The sequence below is a fragment of the Columba livia genome, chromosome 6 (assembly GCF_036013475.1).
Source record: "Columba livia isolate bColLiv1 breed racing homer chromosome 6, bColLiv1.pat.W.v2, whole genome shotgun sequence".
NCBI lineage: Eukaryota > Metazoa > Chordata > Aves > Columbiformes > Columbidae > Columba > Columba livia.
Genome location: NC_088607.1, coordinates 17562198 through 17582194, shown reverse-complemented (window position 1 = coordinate 17582194; position 19997 = coordinate 17562198). Strand labels below are relative to the sequence as shown.

Sequence of the window (19997 nt, the reverse complement as noted above, 5' to 3'; positions counted from 1 at the left end):
ACGCAGCCAGACACAGGAACATTGTAACAGTTTGAGTTTATTTAAAAGAAAAAATCTACATGAGATTACTCATTTGCGGAAAAAATAATTTAATACCAAACAAAAAATATCTAGAACAACCTTGTATGTTTTCATTATATTCCTTTTGTCTTTTTGTAAATTGATGTTTCCAGCTTTGGTTTACGAGGGGATTATTATGCCTGCCAGGGCAAGTTCTGATGTTTTTCATTACATTTATACAACATTCTGGATTACACGGATTTATGTCTTCCAGGGAATGTCTTCATATGAAGATCAAGAAGGATGGGAATACGCTTCCTTGATTGGCTGGAAATTTCACTGGAAACAACGCAGTTCTGATACTTTCCGTCGAAGACGATGGAGACGAAAAATGGCTCCCTCAGAGACACACGGTGCAGCAGCTATCTTTAAACTTGAAGGTGCTTTGGTAAGGACAGAGTATCAAAAGTCTTTATAAATCCAATCTGTTAATCTACCATAAATAAACAATTAGTATATCAGATATTTTAATCCCTGAGTTGTTAGATTGATGTATAACTGAGGAACTAATAGAGTTTATAGCATTTAAATTGTTTAGAGTCTGAAAAGGGACCATGAAAGTCAGAGTAGAGACTCTTGCATAACATGCTCATTAGTTTATTTTTCAAATTATTTTTATTATTACATTATCTGAGATTTAGAGCAAAAGGCCATATTACTAGATGAGCCTTCTATAAGTAAAGTGAAAAGATACCTCAAGCTTTTCAGGTGCATAGAAACAACACGCATTGAAACAGCTGGCTGTGATTAATATTTGCATGTATAAACAAACACAAGAAAGGAAAACAAAGTGTTGGGAAGCCAGAATGTCATAAATCACAAACAGACCACCACTACTCAAGTTTTCAGGTTAACACAGCTTCATAGACAAGCTCTATTTACCAAAATACAAACTGGAGCAAATAATGTGAGAGAGCTACTTGTTTGTCTAAACTCATTATTCTAACTCTGACTGTATAGCATTAACAAATGTTTGTGGCTTTTTCTTGGTTTGTTTCTCTTTTTTGCACCAAATGTCGACCATGATTCATGATAGCATTTTCTTTCTCCACATAAGTGGCTCCACAGAGTTTAAAAATTCTCGATTCAGTTTCTCTTCTGAGTATCCTTCCTGGGCCATTGCTAGGATAAGGCCTTGGAGCAGTTCTCTGCAACAGCGCAGTGCAGAACACCTGCCACCTCTCCTTCAGTAAGGGCTGGCAGGTAGTTGGTGTATCTCCAGAATGTCTGGAAAGTAAGATGAAATGACTGGATCTTACTTCTGCCCAGCTTCAATGGCAGCAAGAAATGACCTTCAGACATGAGTAAACATCTTTTTAAGTACATTTACTCAGGAAACTAAATTCAACCTTGTCCTGGAGGAGAGACTGAAACTCTGTATATTCCCACAAACAGTTTACTTTTATCAGGTTCCTTCTATGTTTGTAAATATGCAGTAACTGTTTTTTCTGTATATAACTTCAGGGAGCAGACACTAGTGTTGATGATGGAGATGGGAAGAGTCCAGACAAAACCAAGGAGTCGGCTACAAAGGTGTTTGGTGCCAATACACCGCTTGTTTCCTGCTACTTTGACAGTAGGTTCTTTAACAATTCCTTTCTTGTAAATCACGTCTGTTTCTCCCTGGTCTCAAACACAATTGCAGTTCTTTGTGGTTTACATATAGGTTTACATACCTTCTGTTACAGTTACTATCTGATCCTTGATTGGGCTCTATTTAGGCTACTAAAAGAAAAATTAGTTAGTCATTTCGATATTTCAGTCCACTGTCATGGAGACATGTTTAAAACCTGTACAGGACAGGAATTTTAAAGCTATTGCAGCACCTGAATTTTAGTCTATTTTAAATGATGCTTTTTTAGCCTTAAGGTCCTTCCGTAACAATGCAGGAAGCTAAGCCAGCAGAGATAGTATATGTACAACCAATTTTTTGCTGTTTCAGCTCACTTAACCAGCTCAATGCAGGGTCAGACAAATGCCTGACCCAGAGGAAGCAGTAAGACCATGCAGGTGAGTTGGCAAAGTGAACAAAATGTTAACTTTGCCCATGTGGAGTGACTCTCAATGCCTTGGAATCACTGCAGTGGGATCCACCACTGTCAGTTAACAGGAAAAAAGGCCAATTGCATCCACTCCTAAGACTCGAAACCCTTTTTGAGGATCTCTGACTGGAACACTTGTCTTTATTTGGACTCTGCAGAACTTGATCTCCCCCCAGAAATGGGAGCCTAAATGTTAAATCTTGTCTTTCAGAAGCTGAGGAAGATTATTGTGGTTTCTTTTAAATAATGACCACAATAGGAGCAGAAAGGCACCTTTTCTTACCAGACTTCAGAGGTTTCAGCTCACTGAGGCTGTGTGTGGCTCAGATTTTTCCAAGGGCTTGAAAGGGTTAGAGCTTACATCTTTTAAAGAACAGCTGAAGTAACTTAGCCATGTGCTGTCCAGGGCTTGGGCTGCTCTCACGTTTTCGCTAGTCCGCCTTAACTGCAGTGATTTTATTTTATTTTTTAATCTTGTAGCTAAACAGATAGAGTTGCAATTGGAATTAACTTTCTAGACCTAACAGCTAAAAATGTGAAACTCCCAGGTCCCTGTAAGTGCCGTAGTAAGCCCAGGAATGCCCAGTTCTTGATTCTCTTTGGAGGTACTGGCTTATGACAGCATTTCAAAGGGGAATTTTTGAATAGAAGAATTTTTAGATGATCATGCGATGAAAAACATCCAAGTAGCTTTAATCTTGTGGGGTTTTTTTTGTGTTTTGCTTGTTTTCTGTTTGTTATGTTTATTTTTTAATTTCTGCTTTAAACAGTGTTGGAATAAATGCTTTCAGGTCGTAGCTTGTTGGTATTAGTACACCTGTTCCTAGAAAAGCAGAAATGTGCTGCAGTGCTTGAGCTAAAATGTGTAAAGCATTTTTATAAACTCAAAATATCTTCATTGCAGAAAAGAAGCCTGCGTAATGCAGTTGAACTCTTTTATTTATTTCATACAGGAGTATATACTTACCACCTTCGCTGTTACGTCTACCAAGCAAGAAATCTCATGGCTTTAGACAAAGACAGCTTTTCAGGTATGGAAAAATCATTATAATGGGGCAGAAAACCCACTTGTGTAACTCGATTTAGCTACAGAATATCTTAAATCTTTAAGGTCTGTGGGTAGGTTCCAGCTACTGAAACCGCACCATGAAGTCTCAGCTTCATTACATATGATCCAGATTTGGTTAGTACTGCCCCAGGAGCTGCACAAAAATAAGTGCTCTGAATGTGCAGCACCTGCTGCTGCCAACTAATTCTCAGCGAGGGAATGGGAATTCAGATAAGGTCTGAATTTCCCAGGACTGATCCCTGTGCCTTCCTTAGCTTCTCCTTCTAAGCCTACATGCGGTTCCTAAGCTGTCCTGCAGGAAGCTCACACAAAAGCAAGGATGAGGAAAGCTGGATGGCTGTCACGTCACCAACTGCCTCTCAGCGTTCAGTATTTTACATTAATGCGTTACTGAGATGAACCTGTGGAAAACTACACTGCCCCTTACTAATAAGCATGGCTTTTGTTTTTTCATACAAGTGTACCTGTTGCCCTTTTTTCAATAGTAATGGCAATTTTCAGCTCTTAGGTATCCCAACAGTGCTGTATCCATTTGGCCTCTTTGTAGTCAGGCTAATTCAATACCCAGATTATCAAGTATTTAATTTTTGCTAATTAGAATTAAAATTTCACAGTGTAGTCAGAGGGCAAATTGAAATTAGATTCTGTAAGAATATGCCTTTACACTTCCCTTTAAATAAGTCCAGACAAAGATGAAATGAGCAGCCTAGAATTTTCTTTCCCCATCAATCTCCATTTATGGCATTCTTTTTCTCCGTGTTTTAATTAATAATTAAGTGTGATGCATTTACTAATTTATTACAAAAGACATAGAGTTACAGATATTTTAGTGCTGTTTTCTGAAATGAGGGGAGTCTTTTATACAGCCGCCTGTGTATATTTGGTCTTACTTCAAAATGCAGCACAATACAAAGAAACAACAATACATGCCTCTAATTTGGATATGTAGAATTCAAGATAGGGACCCGAGATGCAGTCACACATAAACTAGCACATCTAATTTTATTTTCCTCTAAAACTAGTTTGAAGTTTTAGCCAAATTTTGTAAAACTCTGTTCAGGTTCTTAGCCAGAAGCTGTTGAAACTGATCTAAAGATAACCTTTAAAATAGCCTCCAGTCCTTAGTAATTGCAATTTGTACAGGAAATGTTAATGACCATCGTCGGATACCTTCTATAGAGCCTGATGATTTAAAGACCTGCCACTGGGCCTAGACCACTTTAATCATTCAGCTGTTTTACAAGAAGAGGTTGCTATAAATAAGCATGTTTGAAACCAAAACTTGATCTGAGCAATACAGCTTGGGAGAATGTTGTTTCGCAACTAGTCAGAACTAGAATTATTTCTCTGTATTATTTATGAGTCTGTACAGCTGTATATACATGGAGACAACAAGCAAAAAAAGCTTCTAGGGACAATAACTAAAGGGAGATTAGTATAGCCAGTGTTTCATTTTATTTTTCAGATTTTCTTTCTGATTTGCGAGATGTTTTATCATTTTCATTTATACTATTAATAAAGGAAGCTATTTAGTAACGAAATGGAATTTGCTCTATTAAATGTAAATTATGTGTATATGTGGGCTTTTGTTTTAAATAGAATGGCTTATAGAACTGGTAGTGACAAAAGAAAAATAATATACTATATTTGATAAAAAATGGTGCCTGTATGCCTTATGGCTTGATGGGGTTTTGTTTGTTTGTAACTCTGTGTTTTTAATCTTTGCATGATATTTCAGATCCATATGCTCATGTTTCTTTCCTCCATCAAAGCAAAACAACCGAGATCATTCATTCAACTCTAAATCCTACATGGGACCAAACTCTCATATTTCATGAAATTGAGATCTATGGGAACCCACAGACAGTGGCCCAAAACCCACCTAATGTTGTCATTGAACTTTTCGACAGTGACCAAGTGGTAGGTGAATGCTTTTTACCCTGATTGGTTATTTATTTATTTATTTATTTATATTAATTGAGAATAACATTAATGGCTAAGATTGCTATTTTTGGTTGCAGGGTAAAGATGAATTCCTTGGAAGAAGTATTTGTTCCCCCATGGTCAAGTTAATACCAGAAGAGGACATCACACCAAAACTGCTCTGGTATCCTGTAATAAATAATGGCAAAGCCAGTGGAGACATTCTTTTTGCTGCAGAACTTATTTTGAAGGACAAGGTGTATATTTCTTACCATTATTGTGTGTGTATGTATAATATGATATATTATATATCCTCTCACTGCAAGTCATAATGTTGAAGAATTGTCTTCGTATTTGCAAGGTATTTTATTTAAGGAAGATGAGAGAAACTAATATTCATGTTTGTGTCTTAATAGAGTGGTGCCAACCTTCCGATTCTTCCATCACAAAGAGCACCAAAGCTTTACATGGTACCTCAGGGAATCAGACCAGTAGTTCAACTTACGGCTGTTGAGGTATGGGTTGTTCTTAAACTAACTGAGTACAAGTACCGTCATCTCATCTTCTTGATAGTAAGTTTGTGCATTTACTTAAGAAAAAAATATAGTGAGAAATACGGGGGGGGTTTTTTCTGTGTTTTTGAGTTTCATTTTTTCCATTAATGTTTCTAGAAGAACCACCCTGAAATATTTTCCCAGTCACATTTTATTATGGAAAATACTTAATTTCTTCTTTCCTACTTTTTTGAGTACCACATTAAGCATCTTGATGTCTCTTCTACCTTTGGTTATATTAGATTTTATTTTACAGATCCTGGCTTGGGGTTTGCGGAACATGAAAAACTACCAGCTGGCACCTGTTATGTCTCCGAGTCTCATTGTGGAATGTGGGGGTGAAAGGGTGGAATCTGTGGTGATCAGAAACCTCAAAAAGACACCAAATTTTCCATCTTCGGTTCTCTTCATGAAAGTTGTACGTTGCAAAAAGCTATGTATCAGCTATCCATGGCAAAAATCAGTTATCCCGTACTTTGAAAGCTCAAGGTTTTGTTATGCAAGAATGAATAGAAAAACTTACACATCCTTTTTTGACTTAACATTAAGCAGTTTACTGAGCCTGAAAATTCTAATCAAGATCATATAAACATGTCTGTACAATCGCTGATAAATTATACCATCTTATATGCATAATTCAGTGCAATATATATATATATATGAAAAAGCATCAATTTACCTGCAGATGTGTGGCTATTCTCTTATTGCTAGGATGGGATCTGTGCAAGAGTCAAGAAAATTCAAGATTTGAGGCAATTAAACTTATTCCCACTGACTTCTATTAAATCATAATATAAGGTTAGAAATTTTCATTCACCAAACAGCCATAGAACATAGTTCAGTATTAAATAAATGAAGTAACAGCTCTAATTTAGGGAGGCAATCTTTAGTCTTCATTTTCCTTCTGTTGGCATTATAAAAAAAACTCTGACCTTTCATTTTTAGCTTTTGCCAAAAGAGGAGCTGTACAGTCCATCTCTTGTTATTAAAGTAATAGACCACAGGCCATTTGGACGGAAGCCCATCGTGGGACAGTGTACTATTGATTTACTGGAAAGCTTTCGCTGTGACCCCTACACTGCTAAAGAAGACATCGCACCACAACTGAAAGGTAAACAGCTAGAAAATGAAAAATTCTACTTTCTTATGCTAGAATAACCTGTCTTCAGTGTTTACTCCGCATACGGTACTGACAAATAGCCATCTCGTGTACCTCTGGAGAGATAACGTGATCTGAAAGAAAAAGAAAATCACAGTATTAATGCAGTATTCTGTGGAGCTGGCACATAAGAGGGCAGAGTGAAAAGGCAAGTCCACCCTCAGAGTTATTAACAGTTATTAATAATAACTGGTTCCCTGAAGTTCCTCTTTAGGATCAACCTGGAATTTAACTACCTGCATATTACCCCTACACTAAGTACCAACATCATGATCCAGTATTCCAGCAAGAATGCTCTGAATACAATGCTCACATTTCCTCTATATTTTTTTTCCAAGTTTTACTATTTTTAAAAATTCTACATATTCTAGAAATGTTTGCATATCCTGCACAAAAATATATTGTGTATTTTTAGCAACAGATGGCAACTAATTGCTTTCTTTCGAGGATCAAACATACAGCCACTGAATTCTTTTACATGTTTTGTAACTGTTTGGACTTCAACTCTGATGAAAATGTTTAGTAAGATATTTTCCTTACATCATATTGCTTTAATAAAATCTTTGGCTTACAGTTAGTCTCCTTTCTGCTGCACCTCGCCAGGATACAGTAATTGAAATGGAAGACACGCAGCCACTGCTAGCGGCTCAGGTAAGCTTTGAAATTTGATGCCTGACTTTCTTCTTCAGCTCTGTGCTTTCTGAGAAACTATCTCGACAGCAAAATTGTCAGAAACATATGCAACCTTCTGCCTGCAAAGCAAGAGGGAACAAAAGTTACTTTGTGACAGGAAAGCAAAGGAAATACGTTAATCATTCTAACGTCTGTTTTCATATAGTAAACATAAAACTATAGCTGTTTATGCATGGTAAAGTTCACCCAGTAGCTTAAGAGTGAATTCCTTTGTTCAGTAGCTACCGAGGCATATGGTAGAACTTCACCCAGTTGTCCACTGCTGATGGTTACAGCAGCCTGATCTTGCACAGACTGAGTGCTTCTAAACAAAGGAGCTAGGAGAAAGTGTTTGCTTTGGTGGGTACAGAACCAAAGCCAAGGTAACACAGACCTTTGGCTGTTCATTTTATCAGAGTCATGGGTTTTACAACAGTCTTTTAACTTTTATCTGAATTAAGCCTTCTGTTCTAATATAAATGTTTGATAGCTGGTATGGAGAATTTTCATTTCCTTTAAAAATTTTAAGAAAAGAGATTAAAACAACAAAGAAAACTTATCACTTTGAACTCACTGGCAAAATTGATTGAATTTGTGTAGTTAAATTCAACCAGAAGAGGGAAAATTTTAAATGCTACATAAGGTGAAACACATTTTCAGCTATAGCAGGGAAAACCTGAAATGCTACATAAGGTGAAACACAATTTGTTTTGTTGAGTTTGACATCACGCAAGCCAAATATAACATTAGATACAATGATAGCATCTCTGACGGAGAAAAGAATATTCAAAACAATTCGAATTGAAATTAGTGCAACTGTGGAAAGTGTAAATGATATGCAGAGAACACCCTGAGGACACAAAATACCAAAATTTCATCAATTACATTCCAATTTCTAGTGTTTAAGCAGTATGTCAGCAGCACTCAGCAAAATGGCTTCTCCAACAACAGTGCATGTATGTATGTATGTATGTCCCCAGCTAATGCATGGAGATGACCAGACCGGGGGTGGGTGGGGGAAGAATGTTAATGGGACGTGGTCACAAGGCTGGACTTCTCTTGACAATTATTTCATACAGAGATTTTGGAGGAGATGATGCTCATAAGTCTAGTATAATTAGTCACAAATATTAAGGTATCTTTATTCCGAAAGTCTTACCATGTTTGTACAAAATGTATTAACTATTAAAAACTCTGTGTGTCAACTTATTTGGAATCTATTTACTAAAAGCACAAAATCAACAGGATTTAACTACACTATTAATAGTAAAACTTTGTTTAAAAGTGAACTTTCTGGAGAGTAAAATAAATCTACAGTAAATAAAATTCTAAGTCTAGCTTTTCTAGGGAAACACGTATCTCTTATTTTTTTTCCCATAATTTCAAGAGGACCCAAAAGCTAATAGTTCAGTGTTAGTGTCTTAGAAACTTCAAATATAAAAATCCGCAGTAAAGTTAATGGATATGCTAAAAAAAAAGGACAGTAACCATTACATGATCTTTACCATGTGAATATTTCACTCCAAAATCTCAGATTTATCATATGGCATTTTATTCTGTGTTTTGGCATTCTGTGAGAACATCCTGCTTACCAGTTTTAGTAACAGTAATACCAAAATATTGAAAATGCATTATTTGCTTTGGGAATTTTTAAAGAAGGTCTTAAGGTTTTGATTATTTTTTCTATTAATCTCTTCTTCCCGAAGCTACCAAGTGCATTAGCTGAGGAGACATATGAAGGTATATCAAGGAAAAAACAAAAAACAAACAAAAATCCCTACACCACAACAACAAACAAACACCACAAAACCGCAAACCCTAATTTAAACTCTTCCAACATTATGCTTTGATGAAAGATTCAGAGTTCTACACAATGTATTTTGTGAAAAGGCTTTGAATTGAGAGTTTAAATCATTATTGCATAGCTATGCAAACTACTCTTCATATTGTCAATGTTACAAACCAGTGTTTAAACAAAGACAAATTTAAATATGGCAAAGTATTCAAAATTACCTCATGAATTCTGCCTGTAAGTTTTGCAAATCACTACATGACGTGGTTTCTGAGAAGAAATCACACCAATTACCTTTAAGAAATCATAGAATCATTTCACAGTTGGAAGAGACCCTCAGGATTATCAAGTCCAACCATAACCTAACCTAATTCTAGCACTAAACCATGTCCCTAAGAACCTCTGTCAGTCCTGTGCAAATCTGAAAAAAAAAATCTGTATTTCTGATTTCAAGTTAGACAAGACTACGCAAATACAGTACACCTGCACATCCCAGCAAGAGAATTACTTAGAGACTGCAAATCGAAGTAAATGACCATGATATACCAGTGTGATGTCCTGATCTATTGATGCATTTGGCTCGTATTCATAAAGCATTTTGCATATTTCTTCTGCTTTGCACAAAAATTTATGGATTATGCCTTTAAATTAAAACACACGGTATGATGCATAAACACTATCCAAAATCACACTTGCTAATCTTGGCTTCCAAATGGGATGCATGGTGCTTGCTCTTAATGGACTATGGTCATAATTATGGTATCTGTGATTTAACCGGTGAAGCATTTTGGATTGTGTAGATTGCTAATACACTTATACAGATAAATCCATAGACATATATACTGGTTGATACTGTACTTTATAATTCACTTTCTTCCAGACTCCTGAAAATCCACAGCCTGTAACCAATTGAAAAATGATAGTAGAAGGAAAAGGGAAAAGGCTGTTGAGCATTAGCAAATTGTTTTATAAAGAACTAAATATTCAAAAAGGAAAAAAAAATAACTTGAACTTTATATATGTGAAAGTTGTTTGGAAAACAATCTCTGGAATAGATGCAGTTTTGCAAGTGCTCCTAGAAACATTTTTCAAATGAGATAAATCAGATCCAGTGCTCTATGCAACCACAGATGAAGGCACAGATGATGCTATCATGGAAATCAATAAACAGAATTCAGAGTGGAACACTGCAATGACACAACAGAAAACCAAGTTTCAGTTTTGCTTTGTTATATGAAGAACAAAGCGCAGGGTGATAAAATCCTACAGTACTAAAAACCTGCTTTTAAAAATGTTTATATATATGCTCCAGTTTAATATCTGGGACATAACAGCAGGAAAAAAGTTAAACATGATGTCTGAGTATTCTTCAAAAGTATATATAAATTATTGATGTTAGTAACTTACTTTACATACATACGATATAAAAAAACCTAAACATTTAAAGTCTGTTTAACTGTATAGAATTCATAAAGTCATTAAAAAATCATATCCTTACCACTGGTTTTGTTTTGCTCTCTTTTTACCAATTGATCGTCATGACCAGCTTACGGAAAAGGTAATGTCTGTTATTTTTTTAAAATCTACACGTTGGTTTTCCCCAACTGCAAATCAATAAATCAATACTGCCCCTAAATTAGCATTTGAAGCACATGGATGAGAACGGTAATCTCTGAAAATGCTTGACATAAAACCTACAGTGAACTTGTAAAATGGCAAATTTAGGAAAAATATGCATGACTGAAATAAAAGCCCCTAGATATTTTAAAAAACAGCTCACGTACTTTAAGACTCTACTTAAATTCAAACAATCTTAAAGACTTTTTCAAATTTACACCATGAATGAATACTATTCATTACCAATCGAAGGATATTTTCAGGGACAGATAATTATATTATGCAATCCCTATGGATAAGCACAGAAAATATCACACTATTGAACAAAGTGATTATCAGACTTAAATAAAGATAAAAAAACCCCACAGAAATAACTGTTTTAGTGGAATGTATAGATTGCTAACATTTAGGGTCTCCTGAAGCTCACTAAAGTATTTCTAAGACAGCAAAACTCACTGCTCCTTTTTTCCAAGTGCCTTTGGTAAACATTAAGGTCAATCTCCAAACGCCAGATTCTGTCACAACACAGACAATCCTCACTGGTTTTAACGGAATGGTGCATGATTAGAGCAGTTACAGTGTTACTACAAGGCAACAGTTTTGAAATAAATGGGAATGCTGAAAGCAAACTAGCATATTTGTCCCTCAGAAGTTTTCAACGTGTTCACTGTAGTATTTACAGTCACGCAATTCCTGTAATGAATACCAGGTATGACAATGTTTCTCCGTAGCAGCTGAAGCAAAGACTGCACCAGCTGAGCATACGTTCCCTTCCCTTGCCCTGACTGCAGTACTCCAGAACGCAGGTGGCGAGAGATGTGCCGCCCTGCCCAGAGATGGAGGAGAGAAATACGCTCACCTCCAGAAGTCAGTCGTTTGCAACAGGTTTCTAGATACCAGCAATTAATTGCTTGCTTGGAGATGGCTGGCTGTTGACTGTCAACGCAGCTGGATTATAGGTTAGATACCTAAACCTGGGTAAGAGAAATTCCGTGGTTTTAGCCTTAATATTCACATTCTAATTTTCTTTCAGATGCACCTTTACTATTACTTAACTAAGTTTCAGAGTATACTGTCTTTTAGTATGTTTTGTAGTTTCTGTTGTTCATTGTTTCTGCTGTACAGCATGATATAAAAAAGGCTTTGTATCTCAATAACACTTTTTTATTCGCTTTTCTTTAAGGAGGAAGAAATTGTTGATTGGTGGAGCAAATTTTATGCTTCAATAGGAGACCATGAAAAATGTGGACAGTATATTAAAAAAGGATATGACACTTTAAAGGTATTGCTCAGGATAAAATAAATTATCTCAGTGTTTATAGGCCCAAAGGCTGGTCAGAGCTGTGCCCTTTGTTTTTAAATGCTCTTCAGAGTTTAACTGTACATGATTTCCTGTAAATATCCACTACTAATTCATGTGGTGAAGTGAAGGTTTTGAGAAGATACGTTTGCTTCTTTTCTACTTAACAACATTTACTAAGAGATGTATTAAGAGTTTAATCTAAACTTCAGTCAAATGGAATTTTATTCCTGACTTCTTTTGGTGCCAGGCAGATCCTAAATAAACAGACACATTCAGAAAGTATGAAAAGAGAAGATCAGTACTTTTACTGTCTGGTTAGAAGGTGAAGCCAGACCACTTTCATTTCTCATCTAATACACCTCATGAAGAAAGATAAGTTTGTGAAATGCTATTTATTCTGTTTTTAACATGGCCTAAATGAAGTTTGATAGCATGTTCTCCAAGCATCGCATTTGCTTCCACTTAGATGTGAAAATAAAAATGTTCCAAATGCTTTGGTTCCTTAAGATATTCTATCAAACATACAATACACTTTGCAGTGCCACAATGGTGGAGCTCATCTGTGCGGTAATTTCTAAACTGCATTTTTTTCATTTTCCTTTTTCTTTTTTTAAGGTGTACGACTGTGAATTGGAAAAGGTACCTGAATTTAATAGCTTAACAGACTTCTGTGACACATTTAAGCTATACAGAGGCAAATCTGAGGACAGTGATGATCCATCAGTGGTTGGGGAATTCAAGGTAAATGTCAAATAATGGGCAACAAGCAAATGCTACATACAGTGCTTTGTATGTAAGTGGTTTATTAAGTAAGTCGACATGCAAGCATTTCAGCTTAAGCATGGACACGCTAACAGAAGCAACAGATGCTCATAACTGCTTAGGTACAGGCCCTTCTTTTTCAAGGAATGTATAGCTACATGTTTCTCACGCTAAACGTGATACATGCTAATTTAAAAGAAATTCTGTTCCTGCTGCTGTGACCTTCCCTGGTACCTGTGGTACAGAACTTTACCAGACAACCTCGTGAACAGGCCTAAAGCTTCACCTGCAGGTGTTCTGAGCAAAGTACATTTTTAGAATAAATTTGGAAAAGGTATTTGGTACTATTTCTGTGACTCTCTCTGTGATTTTTAAAGATTAAAATAATGTTAACATGGTATGTACAAAAAAAAAAAAACAATGGTCAAACAAAAGAAAAAAATAAAAACAGTACATTAAATGATGCTTATGGAATATATATTACATATTCTCAGTTGCAGAAAACCAAGTAACTGTTGAAATCAAAAGAGCTGTATTGATTTAAATCAGCTAAGGATATAACCTTGCCTTTGTAGTAAGTCTTATCCAAACTCCACTAAAGCAAACCAAAAGACTTCTAAGTGACTATGGATCAGGCTGTAATTTTGCTATTCTATATAAAACAGAGTGTGAATGTGGAGGACAAATAAGAAAAAACAAACCTAACAGTAACTTTGCTACATTTCTCTTGACTCAGTCTTTACATTATTTTTTAGGGATCCTTTAAAATCTATGCATTGCCTGATGATCCCACTGTTCCAGCTCCCCCTCGCCAGTTCCGTGAGCTCCCGGACAGTGGGCCTCAGGAGTGCATCGTGCGAATTTATATTGTTCGAGCTTTGCAGCTTCAACCCCAGGATAATAATGGGCTGGTGAGACTTTTTACTTTTGGGATGTCTGTGAGCTAACTCTGCTGTAGTGTATTTCAAATAAAGTTAGTCTTGATAACTATTTCTTAACAATATTTTTTTTTATTTTAAATAGTGCGATCCTTATATAAAAATATCCCTGAGTAAAAAAGTAATTGAAGACAGAGATAATTATGTGCCTAATACTCTCAACCCAATTTTTGGCAGGTAACAAATTTTTTTGTATTTTCAATTTATTGTATTTTAGAATGTTTTCCTATTTTTTAAGATAAACAATTATTTGAAATATCCAATGCTGTAGTCATAGTTACATACTGACAATTAACTGTGTGTAAAGTTGCATAAGGCATTTCCCTTTGAAATCACTGGACAACATGGGTGTTTGGCTACTCTACAGATTTTCTGTATCACATGGGTAAATTGCACAAAGTCAAATAATGTATATGTATTAAAACTGCCCTTTGTTATGCATACAAGAAGAATAAAATAAGCTTATAGAATATGGAAAAAGTTTTAACTCTGAAAACTAACTGGATGTCACAATGAGTAATCAGCTTAACATACATTACCCGTACACTGGTCTTTCCTTCAAAGACTAACAATATATTTGAAATATATCAATAGAAAAAATACTAATTAGGAATGGAGAGGTTACAGCATCTTTATAATTACTAATAAAATTCTGGGTCTGGCTTGGTTTCCAGAGTTAGGGGAGGATTTTAAAAGTCAGGAGGGGAGGACTAGAAGCATTATAAAGAGCTGGGAAGGCCTACTTTGTAATGATGTGCTGCAGGATTCCAATTGTTCGGATCATGCAAAGACATAGACAGCAAAGAGACTTGATTATGGGTATAAAGTACCTTCAAGATTCCAAGTTTTTCCAGAATTACTCTGGAAGCCACAGTTTAAAAGTTACACTAGAAATAAAGCAAAACAAAAAAAGATGCAGAGAATAATGAACCATGGAATACTTTACCTCAAAGGCAACAGATTCAGCAGCAGTACAAACCCTGAGGCTGCATATCTTGGAAGTAAATTCCAATAATTAATTTGAGAAAATTATACAGTCTGTTTGGTGTAGGACAGCTAGATGACAGAATAATCCCTTCTAGTCATACAAGCATACATTTGGACCATAGTTTTTAAGGCTCCAGCTATGGTTTTATTGTGGTAAAAAAAAATGTAAAGTTTCTAATCACACACATACTATGGACTGACCAACCATCCTTTTTCTAAAGTGGCTGGCAGACCCACACTAGTTTTTTTCTCAGTCCCAATACAAGGTGCTGCACAGAAAACATCTAAGGAATACACTGGGCAGAAAGGAAGGATGTAATATCCATAGGAGTGCTAATGGAATTATTAATAAGTGAAAACAGAAATTGTGGTATGAGCAGTAACTACTGCTAGATTTATCAGCACTGGAATCATAGAATGGTTTGGGTTGAGAGGGACCTTCAGAGCTCATCCAGTCCAACCCCCCTGCAATGAGCAGGAACATCTTCAGCTAGATCAAGTTGCTCAGAGCCCTGGCCAGCCTGGCCTCATCCATGGATGAGGCATCTACCACCCCTCTGGCATCTCTTTAATATCTTGTAAAGGGTATTGCTCAAAAATAAACTTAAACGTGCTTAAGTTGGGTTTTGTTTTAGTTTGGCGTTGTTTTGGTTTGGTTTGAAGCTTAAAAAGTAGTGCTCGAAAGAGCGATAGCATTAACTGGACATTTTTATGTTTAGAATGTATGAACTCAGCTGCTTCTTGCCTCAAGAAAAGGATCTGAAAATTTCAGTCTATGACTATGACACATTGACGCAGGATGAAAAAGTGGGTGAAACCATAATTGATCTTGAGAACAGATTCCTTTCTCGTTATGGATCTCACTGTGGCATCCCACAGCAGTATTGCATGTAAGTCACTCTGTCTATTGAAAATTTCTTATCTGTAAGATATAGTAACCAGTCTCTGTAAAAAACAAAAACAAAAAAACAACAAACAAAAAATTATTACCAAAAACCTGTGCTTCCTTCATTTTAAGAATTATATGGTTAATAACCAATGCTATGGCTTCTCATGGGTGTTTGTTGTGCTCACTCTAGCATCTGAATTCCAAGGTAAGCTGCAAAGTGTTCAGAAGAACCTTGACTTAAAACCATGATACCAAACATTTTAATATTCTCTTTATATGGTAATGCGTGTTATTTCTGTCCAGAGAACATACACCTAACAGAATTTTATGACCTACTCATGGAAATAAACATGAAGGCATCTTTTAGTGTAAATTACTTTGATATGTAAAGAAAAAAGCATTCTGCCTTGGAAAGTAATAGAGCTGGTACAAAATTATGTCACTGTCTCAAACTCAAGTGGCCTCAATCTAGGCAGTTACAGTGCTGCCCCTTATGAATGAGTTTAATAAATACATTTTACATGACATGTAAATGCCCTGACTGCTGAATAATTTTATGATGTATTTCTTTTCCTTCCCAAAAGTTCAGGTGTGAATACCTGGCGTGATCAACTAAAACCAACCCAGTTACTGCAAAATGTAGCCAGGTTTAAAGGCTATGCTCCTCCTGTCCTCTCTGAGAATGGTAGAAAGATTAACTACGGGGGACGAGATTATACTTTGGAGGAAGCTGGTGAGCTCGTTCACTTATTCTGTATTTCTGTCTTAAATACACATTGATACATATATAAATTTTTTTAGTTTTTTACAGAAAATTAGAAAAAATTTGATTTTTTTAATGTTGAGCAGAGTTTTCCACTCAATTTTAAATATCTGGTTTACATTTTTTTAAAGTTCAAATCCAAATTCTGGTTCATTAACTCATGTTCTTTGTCCATTTCTTTTATTTCAGAAGCTAACAAAATTTTGCATCAGCATCTTGGTCCAGGTGAAGAGCGGCTGGCCCTTCATATCCTGAGAACCCAGGGTTTAGTACCTGAACATGTGGAGACAAGGACCTTATATAGCACCTTCCAGCCCAACATCTCCCAGGTACTATGAGCCAGTTTACTTCTTGTTTCTTCAATACAGAAATAGAGCATTCCTGCATTTATGTCATGTTGTCAGTGGTGTGGTATCACTCAGGGGGAAGAGGGCTATAAAACATTATTTGACTGAGAAACTAAGGCAAGTTAGTCTAGAAATGTAAAAAAAATGCAGTTAAGTTTTGCCACTAAGACCCCCAAGTGACACCTTAAACACTGACAGAATGGAAATTGGGAAAGATTTATTACTTCAGTACTGAAATAAATTGAAATATGTATTTAATACCTCACCAAAAATAATGGAGACAGCCTGGCTTGAGAGCTTCCAAGTTACAGTCAACAAATGAGACCAATCTTGTAATTTCTCTACAAGGTCCAAAGGTGCTAGTTTAAGCACAAAGTCTTACACTGGACCTCTCTGTTAGAGAGGAACAAAGGCTAACATTTGTTTTCTAGCATTTACTAACTCGCCAGTGGTTGTATTTTTAAGAAAGTTTCTGCAGCAACCAGAGAACTTAACTGCAAAAATAAAGGTGCCTGCATTTGAAATAGAGTATATAATCTTCAGTGGTTGCCTTACTTCAGAGTCTAGGTAAGGGGACGGATCATCTACACTGCATAGGCCACCAGCTGCAAACTATCAGCCACACAAATGACACTGTACTTAATAGCACCTCTGAGAGAACAGGAAGTTGGACCTCCAGAATGAGAACTATTTAGGCCTCTAACTTGCACTGAATTCACTAGGAATTAACATCCCTATCATGTGAATTCTTGGCATTGTTCATTTGTAGAAGCTTGTATCGCATGAAGGATTGGGCTTGCTCCTATCTGAAGTCTAGAGAAGCTCCGACATTGGTAACATGGGTGAGCTCTGCTCTGTGGCAAAAATTAGTACTTAAGCATGTCAATAAGCAGTTCCATGGGATTACCGTGACAAAACCGTATACAACAAACAATCCCTCATCCATCTTCTCCACTGCCACAGGGAAAGCTCCAGATGTGGGTTGATGTTTTCCCCAAAAGCTTAGGACCTCCAGGCCCTCCCTTCAACATCACTCCCCGAAAAGCCAAGAAGTGAGTATCCATATATACTGCACACCAGCTGGCAGCCCTGACACAAGCAAATTCAATTCTCTTTCCCCAAACATCTCTCTTAGGTATGTCTTGCGGGTGATTGTCTGGAACACCAAAGACGTCCTTTTGGATGAAAAGAGCATCACAGGGGAAGAAATGAGTGACATTTACGTTAAGGGGTATGAGCACCCTATCATGTAACACTTACAAATTAATAACTGTCAGAGTGTCCTGGGAATGCCTAGACCACAGGTTCCAAAGATTATTTGGTTCAGCCAAGTCAGTGCACACTACGGCCTCTGAAATAGTGCTAACCTCCGAGAAGTACAGAAGTATTAGGAGATAAAGTATGACCAGTTAATGTGCAGTGAAAGATCCCAGAAGTTCATCTCTTGAGGTGGGAAACAATTGAAAAGATAGTGAGTTAACTTTGGTGCTGCACAGCCTGGATTCGTAATTTTTACATTTCCTAGTCCAGAAAAAAAAAAAGAAAAAACAAACCAAACCAAAACACACACAAAAAAAACAAAACAAAAACCAACCAACCAAACAAAACAAACAAACAAAACACTCACCCAAACCACAAGAGAAATCAGAGAAACATACTACTAGGCTATTAGTTTAATTTATCCTAAAAAAGAAAGAAAAAAAAACACCACCAACATCCCACCACTGATACAGTACTGGTCTTAGCAGACCAGAAATTCAGTTCAGATGTTCCTATTTACAGTGCCAAATGGGAACCAAACTGAGAAAGGGTGTGAAAGACCCTCCAGCCTTCTGTGAGCAACTCTTGTGGCTTGTTTGCAACCACCTAGTGATGTGGTTACAGTGCAAACAAGCACCAGACACATCCCTCTGTATTTTCAGATGGATGCCTGGTAATGAAGAAAATAAGCAGAAAACGGATGTTCACTATCGATCATTGGATGGTGAAGGGAACTTTAACTGGAGATTTGTTTTTCCTTTTGACTATCTCCCAGCAGAGCAACTCTGTGTCGTTTCCAAAAAGGTAAGTTTTTCTAAAAATTTCAATACTTATAATATGGATTGTAATTAGTCTCATAATTTTGTACCTACATAATGAAAGAGACGGTTTGGTTCAGTTCTGCACTTTCCTTGAACTGCTATTGCGAACGGATTCAATTTTGCCTTCAAGCCGGGAACACCACACTGTCAGCAGCAGCACTCTCCTCTTAGCAAGGTCCTTCATACTTCCACCAGCCCCTGAATTCACAAGTACTAACAGGCCACAGCACTGAATTCTCATAAGTAATTTTTAAAAGATGCTTGGATTATTATTTTTTTTAACATTTTAGGAACATTTTTGGAGTCTTGACAAAACAGAATTCAGAATCCCACCCAAACTTATCATCCAAATATGGGATAATGACAAATTCTCCTTGGATGACTACCTGGGTAAGACTTCTAAGAAAATAATTACAGTTGTCTCAAAGTAAGAGATAAAAATGAACAATTTTACATTATCACATAAGGACTGTGTTTACAAAGTGAGCCACTGAGCATGCAGATACACTCCTGCTTTCCCACGCAGTACAGGGTTACTTGTGCTCAAGAATGAATAACGGACTATTCAGTAAAGGCCTACTTGCAGGTAAACCAAGATACTTTACATTCAGGTAATTCCTATCACAATGTACATGAAATTATAATGTGCATTAAAACTTACTTTGCTTATTTCTTTAAGTAAAATGATATAAAACAAAGTACTTCAATTACACATAAGAGTATTGACATAAGGCTGTAATATAGATTAAGCAGTCTACTTCACACGACTATTAATGCTACTTCACACCATTATTAATTCTTACCTTTTGTATAGATGTTGCTCTGGAGAAGATTCTCTGCTCTGTATTAAAACAGCTCCAAAGTCTTCAGCTTGCATGCAAATCATATAGGCCTCAAAATCTGAAAATAAACAGTTTATTTATAACCATTATTAAAGTTAGCTAAATCATGTGTTCAACTAGTAGAAATTACCTTAGTATTACACTGCTGTATTTGGTTATCTTCTGCTTAGGTGTGTGGGGATGAAAAACCTCTATTA

At 36.4% G+C, this 19997-nt stretch overlaps 1 protein-coding gene and 1 long non-coding RNA gene across 17 annotated transcripts in view; one reads left to right on the top strand and one right to left on the bottom strand.

The window, feature by feature from the left end:
- Window positions 1-19997, top strand: part of MYOF (myoferlin) — a 70692-nt gene that overhangs the window by 47624 nt on the left and 3071 nt on the right. For 2 of the 8 annotated variants that reach the window (XM_065067282.1, XM_065067281.1), the window contains 22 exons: window positions 275-448; window positions 1525-1636; window positions 3056-3133; window positions 4910-5091; window positions 5193-5351; window positions 5511-5609; window positions 5905-6066; window positions 6594-6759; window positions 7382-7458; window positions 8379-8435; window positions 10818-10829; window positions 12072-12170; window positions 12807-12932; window positions 13709-13864; window positions 13977-14068; window positions 15598-15768; window positions 16352-16500; window positions 16720-16859; window positions 17841-17929; window positions 18013-18108; window positions 18800-18941; window positions 19249-19348. In XM_065067282.1, coding sequence (XP_064923354.1) covers window positions 275-448; window positions 1525-1636; window positions 3056-3133; window positions 4910-5091; window positions 5193-5351; window positions 5511-5609; window positions 5905-6066; window positions 6594-6759; window positions 7382-7458; window positions 8379-8435; window positions 10818-10829; window positions 12072-12170; window positions 12807-12932; window positions 13709-13864; window positions 13977-14068; window positions 15598-15768; window positions 16352-16500; window positions 16720-16859; window positions 17841-17929; window positions 18013-18108; window positions 18800-18941; window positions 19249-19348 — 2638 coding nt within the window. Of the gene's footprint in view, window positions 1-274; window positions 449-1524; window positions 1637-3055; window positions 3134-4909; window positions 5092-5192; window positions 5352-5510; window positions 5610-5904; window positions 6067-6593; window positions 6760-7381; window positions 7459-8378; window positions 8436-10817; window positions 10830-12071; window positions 12171-12806; window positions 12933-13708; window positions 13865-13976; window positions 14069-15597; window positions 15769-16351; window positions 16501-16719; window positions 16860-17840; window positions 17930-18012; window positions 18109-18799; window positions 18942-19248; window positions 19349-19997 lie in introns of those variants that run through there. The other 6 variants (XM_065067285.1, XM_065067283.1, XM_065067287.1 and 3 more) reach the window with 4 other exon arrangements.
- Window positions 18-19997, bottom strand: part of LOC110362212 (uncharacterized) — a 63262-nt gene continuing 43282 nt past the window's right edge. For 3 of the 9 annotated variants that reach the window (XR_010473494.1, XR_010473491.1, XR_010473487.1), the window contains 2 exons: window positions 7380-19858; window positions 18-6881 (listed from right to left, as the gene is read on the bottom strand). This is a non-coding gene — a long non-coding RNA (uncharacterized LOC110362212). The remainder of the gene's footprint in view (window positions 6882-7379; window positions 19859-19997) is intronic. The other 6 variants (XR_010473495.1, XR_010473489.1, XR_010473490.1 and 3 more) reach the window with 6 other exon arrangements.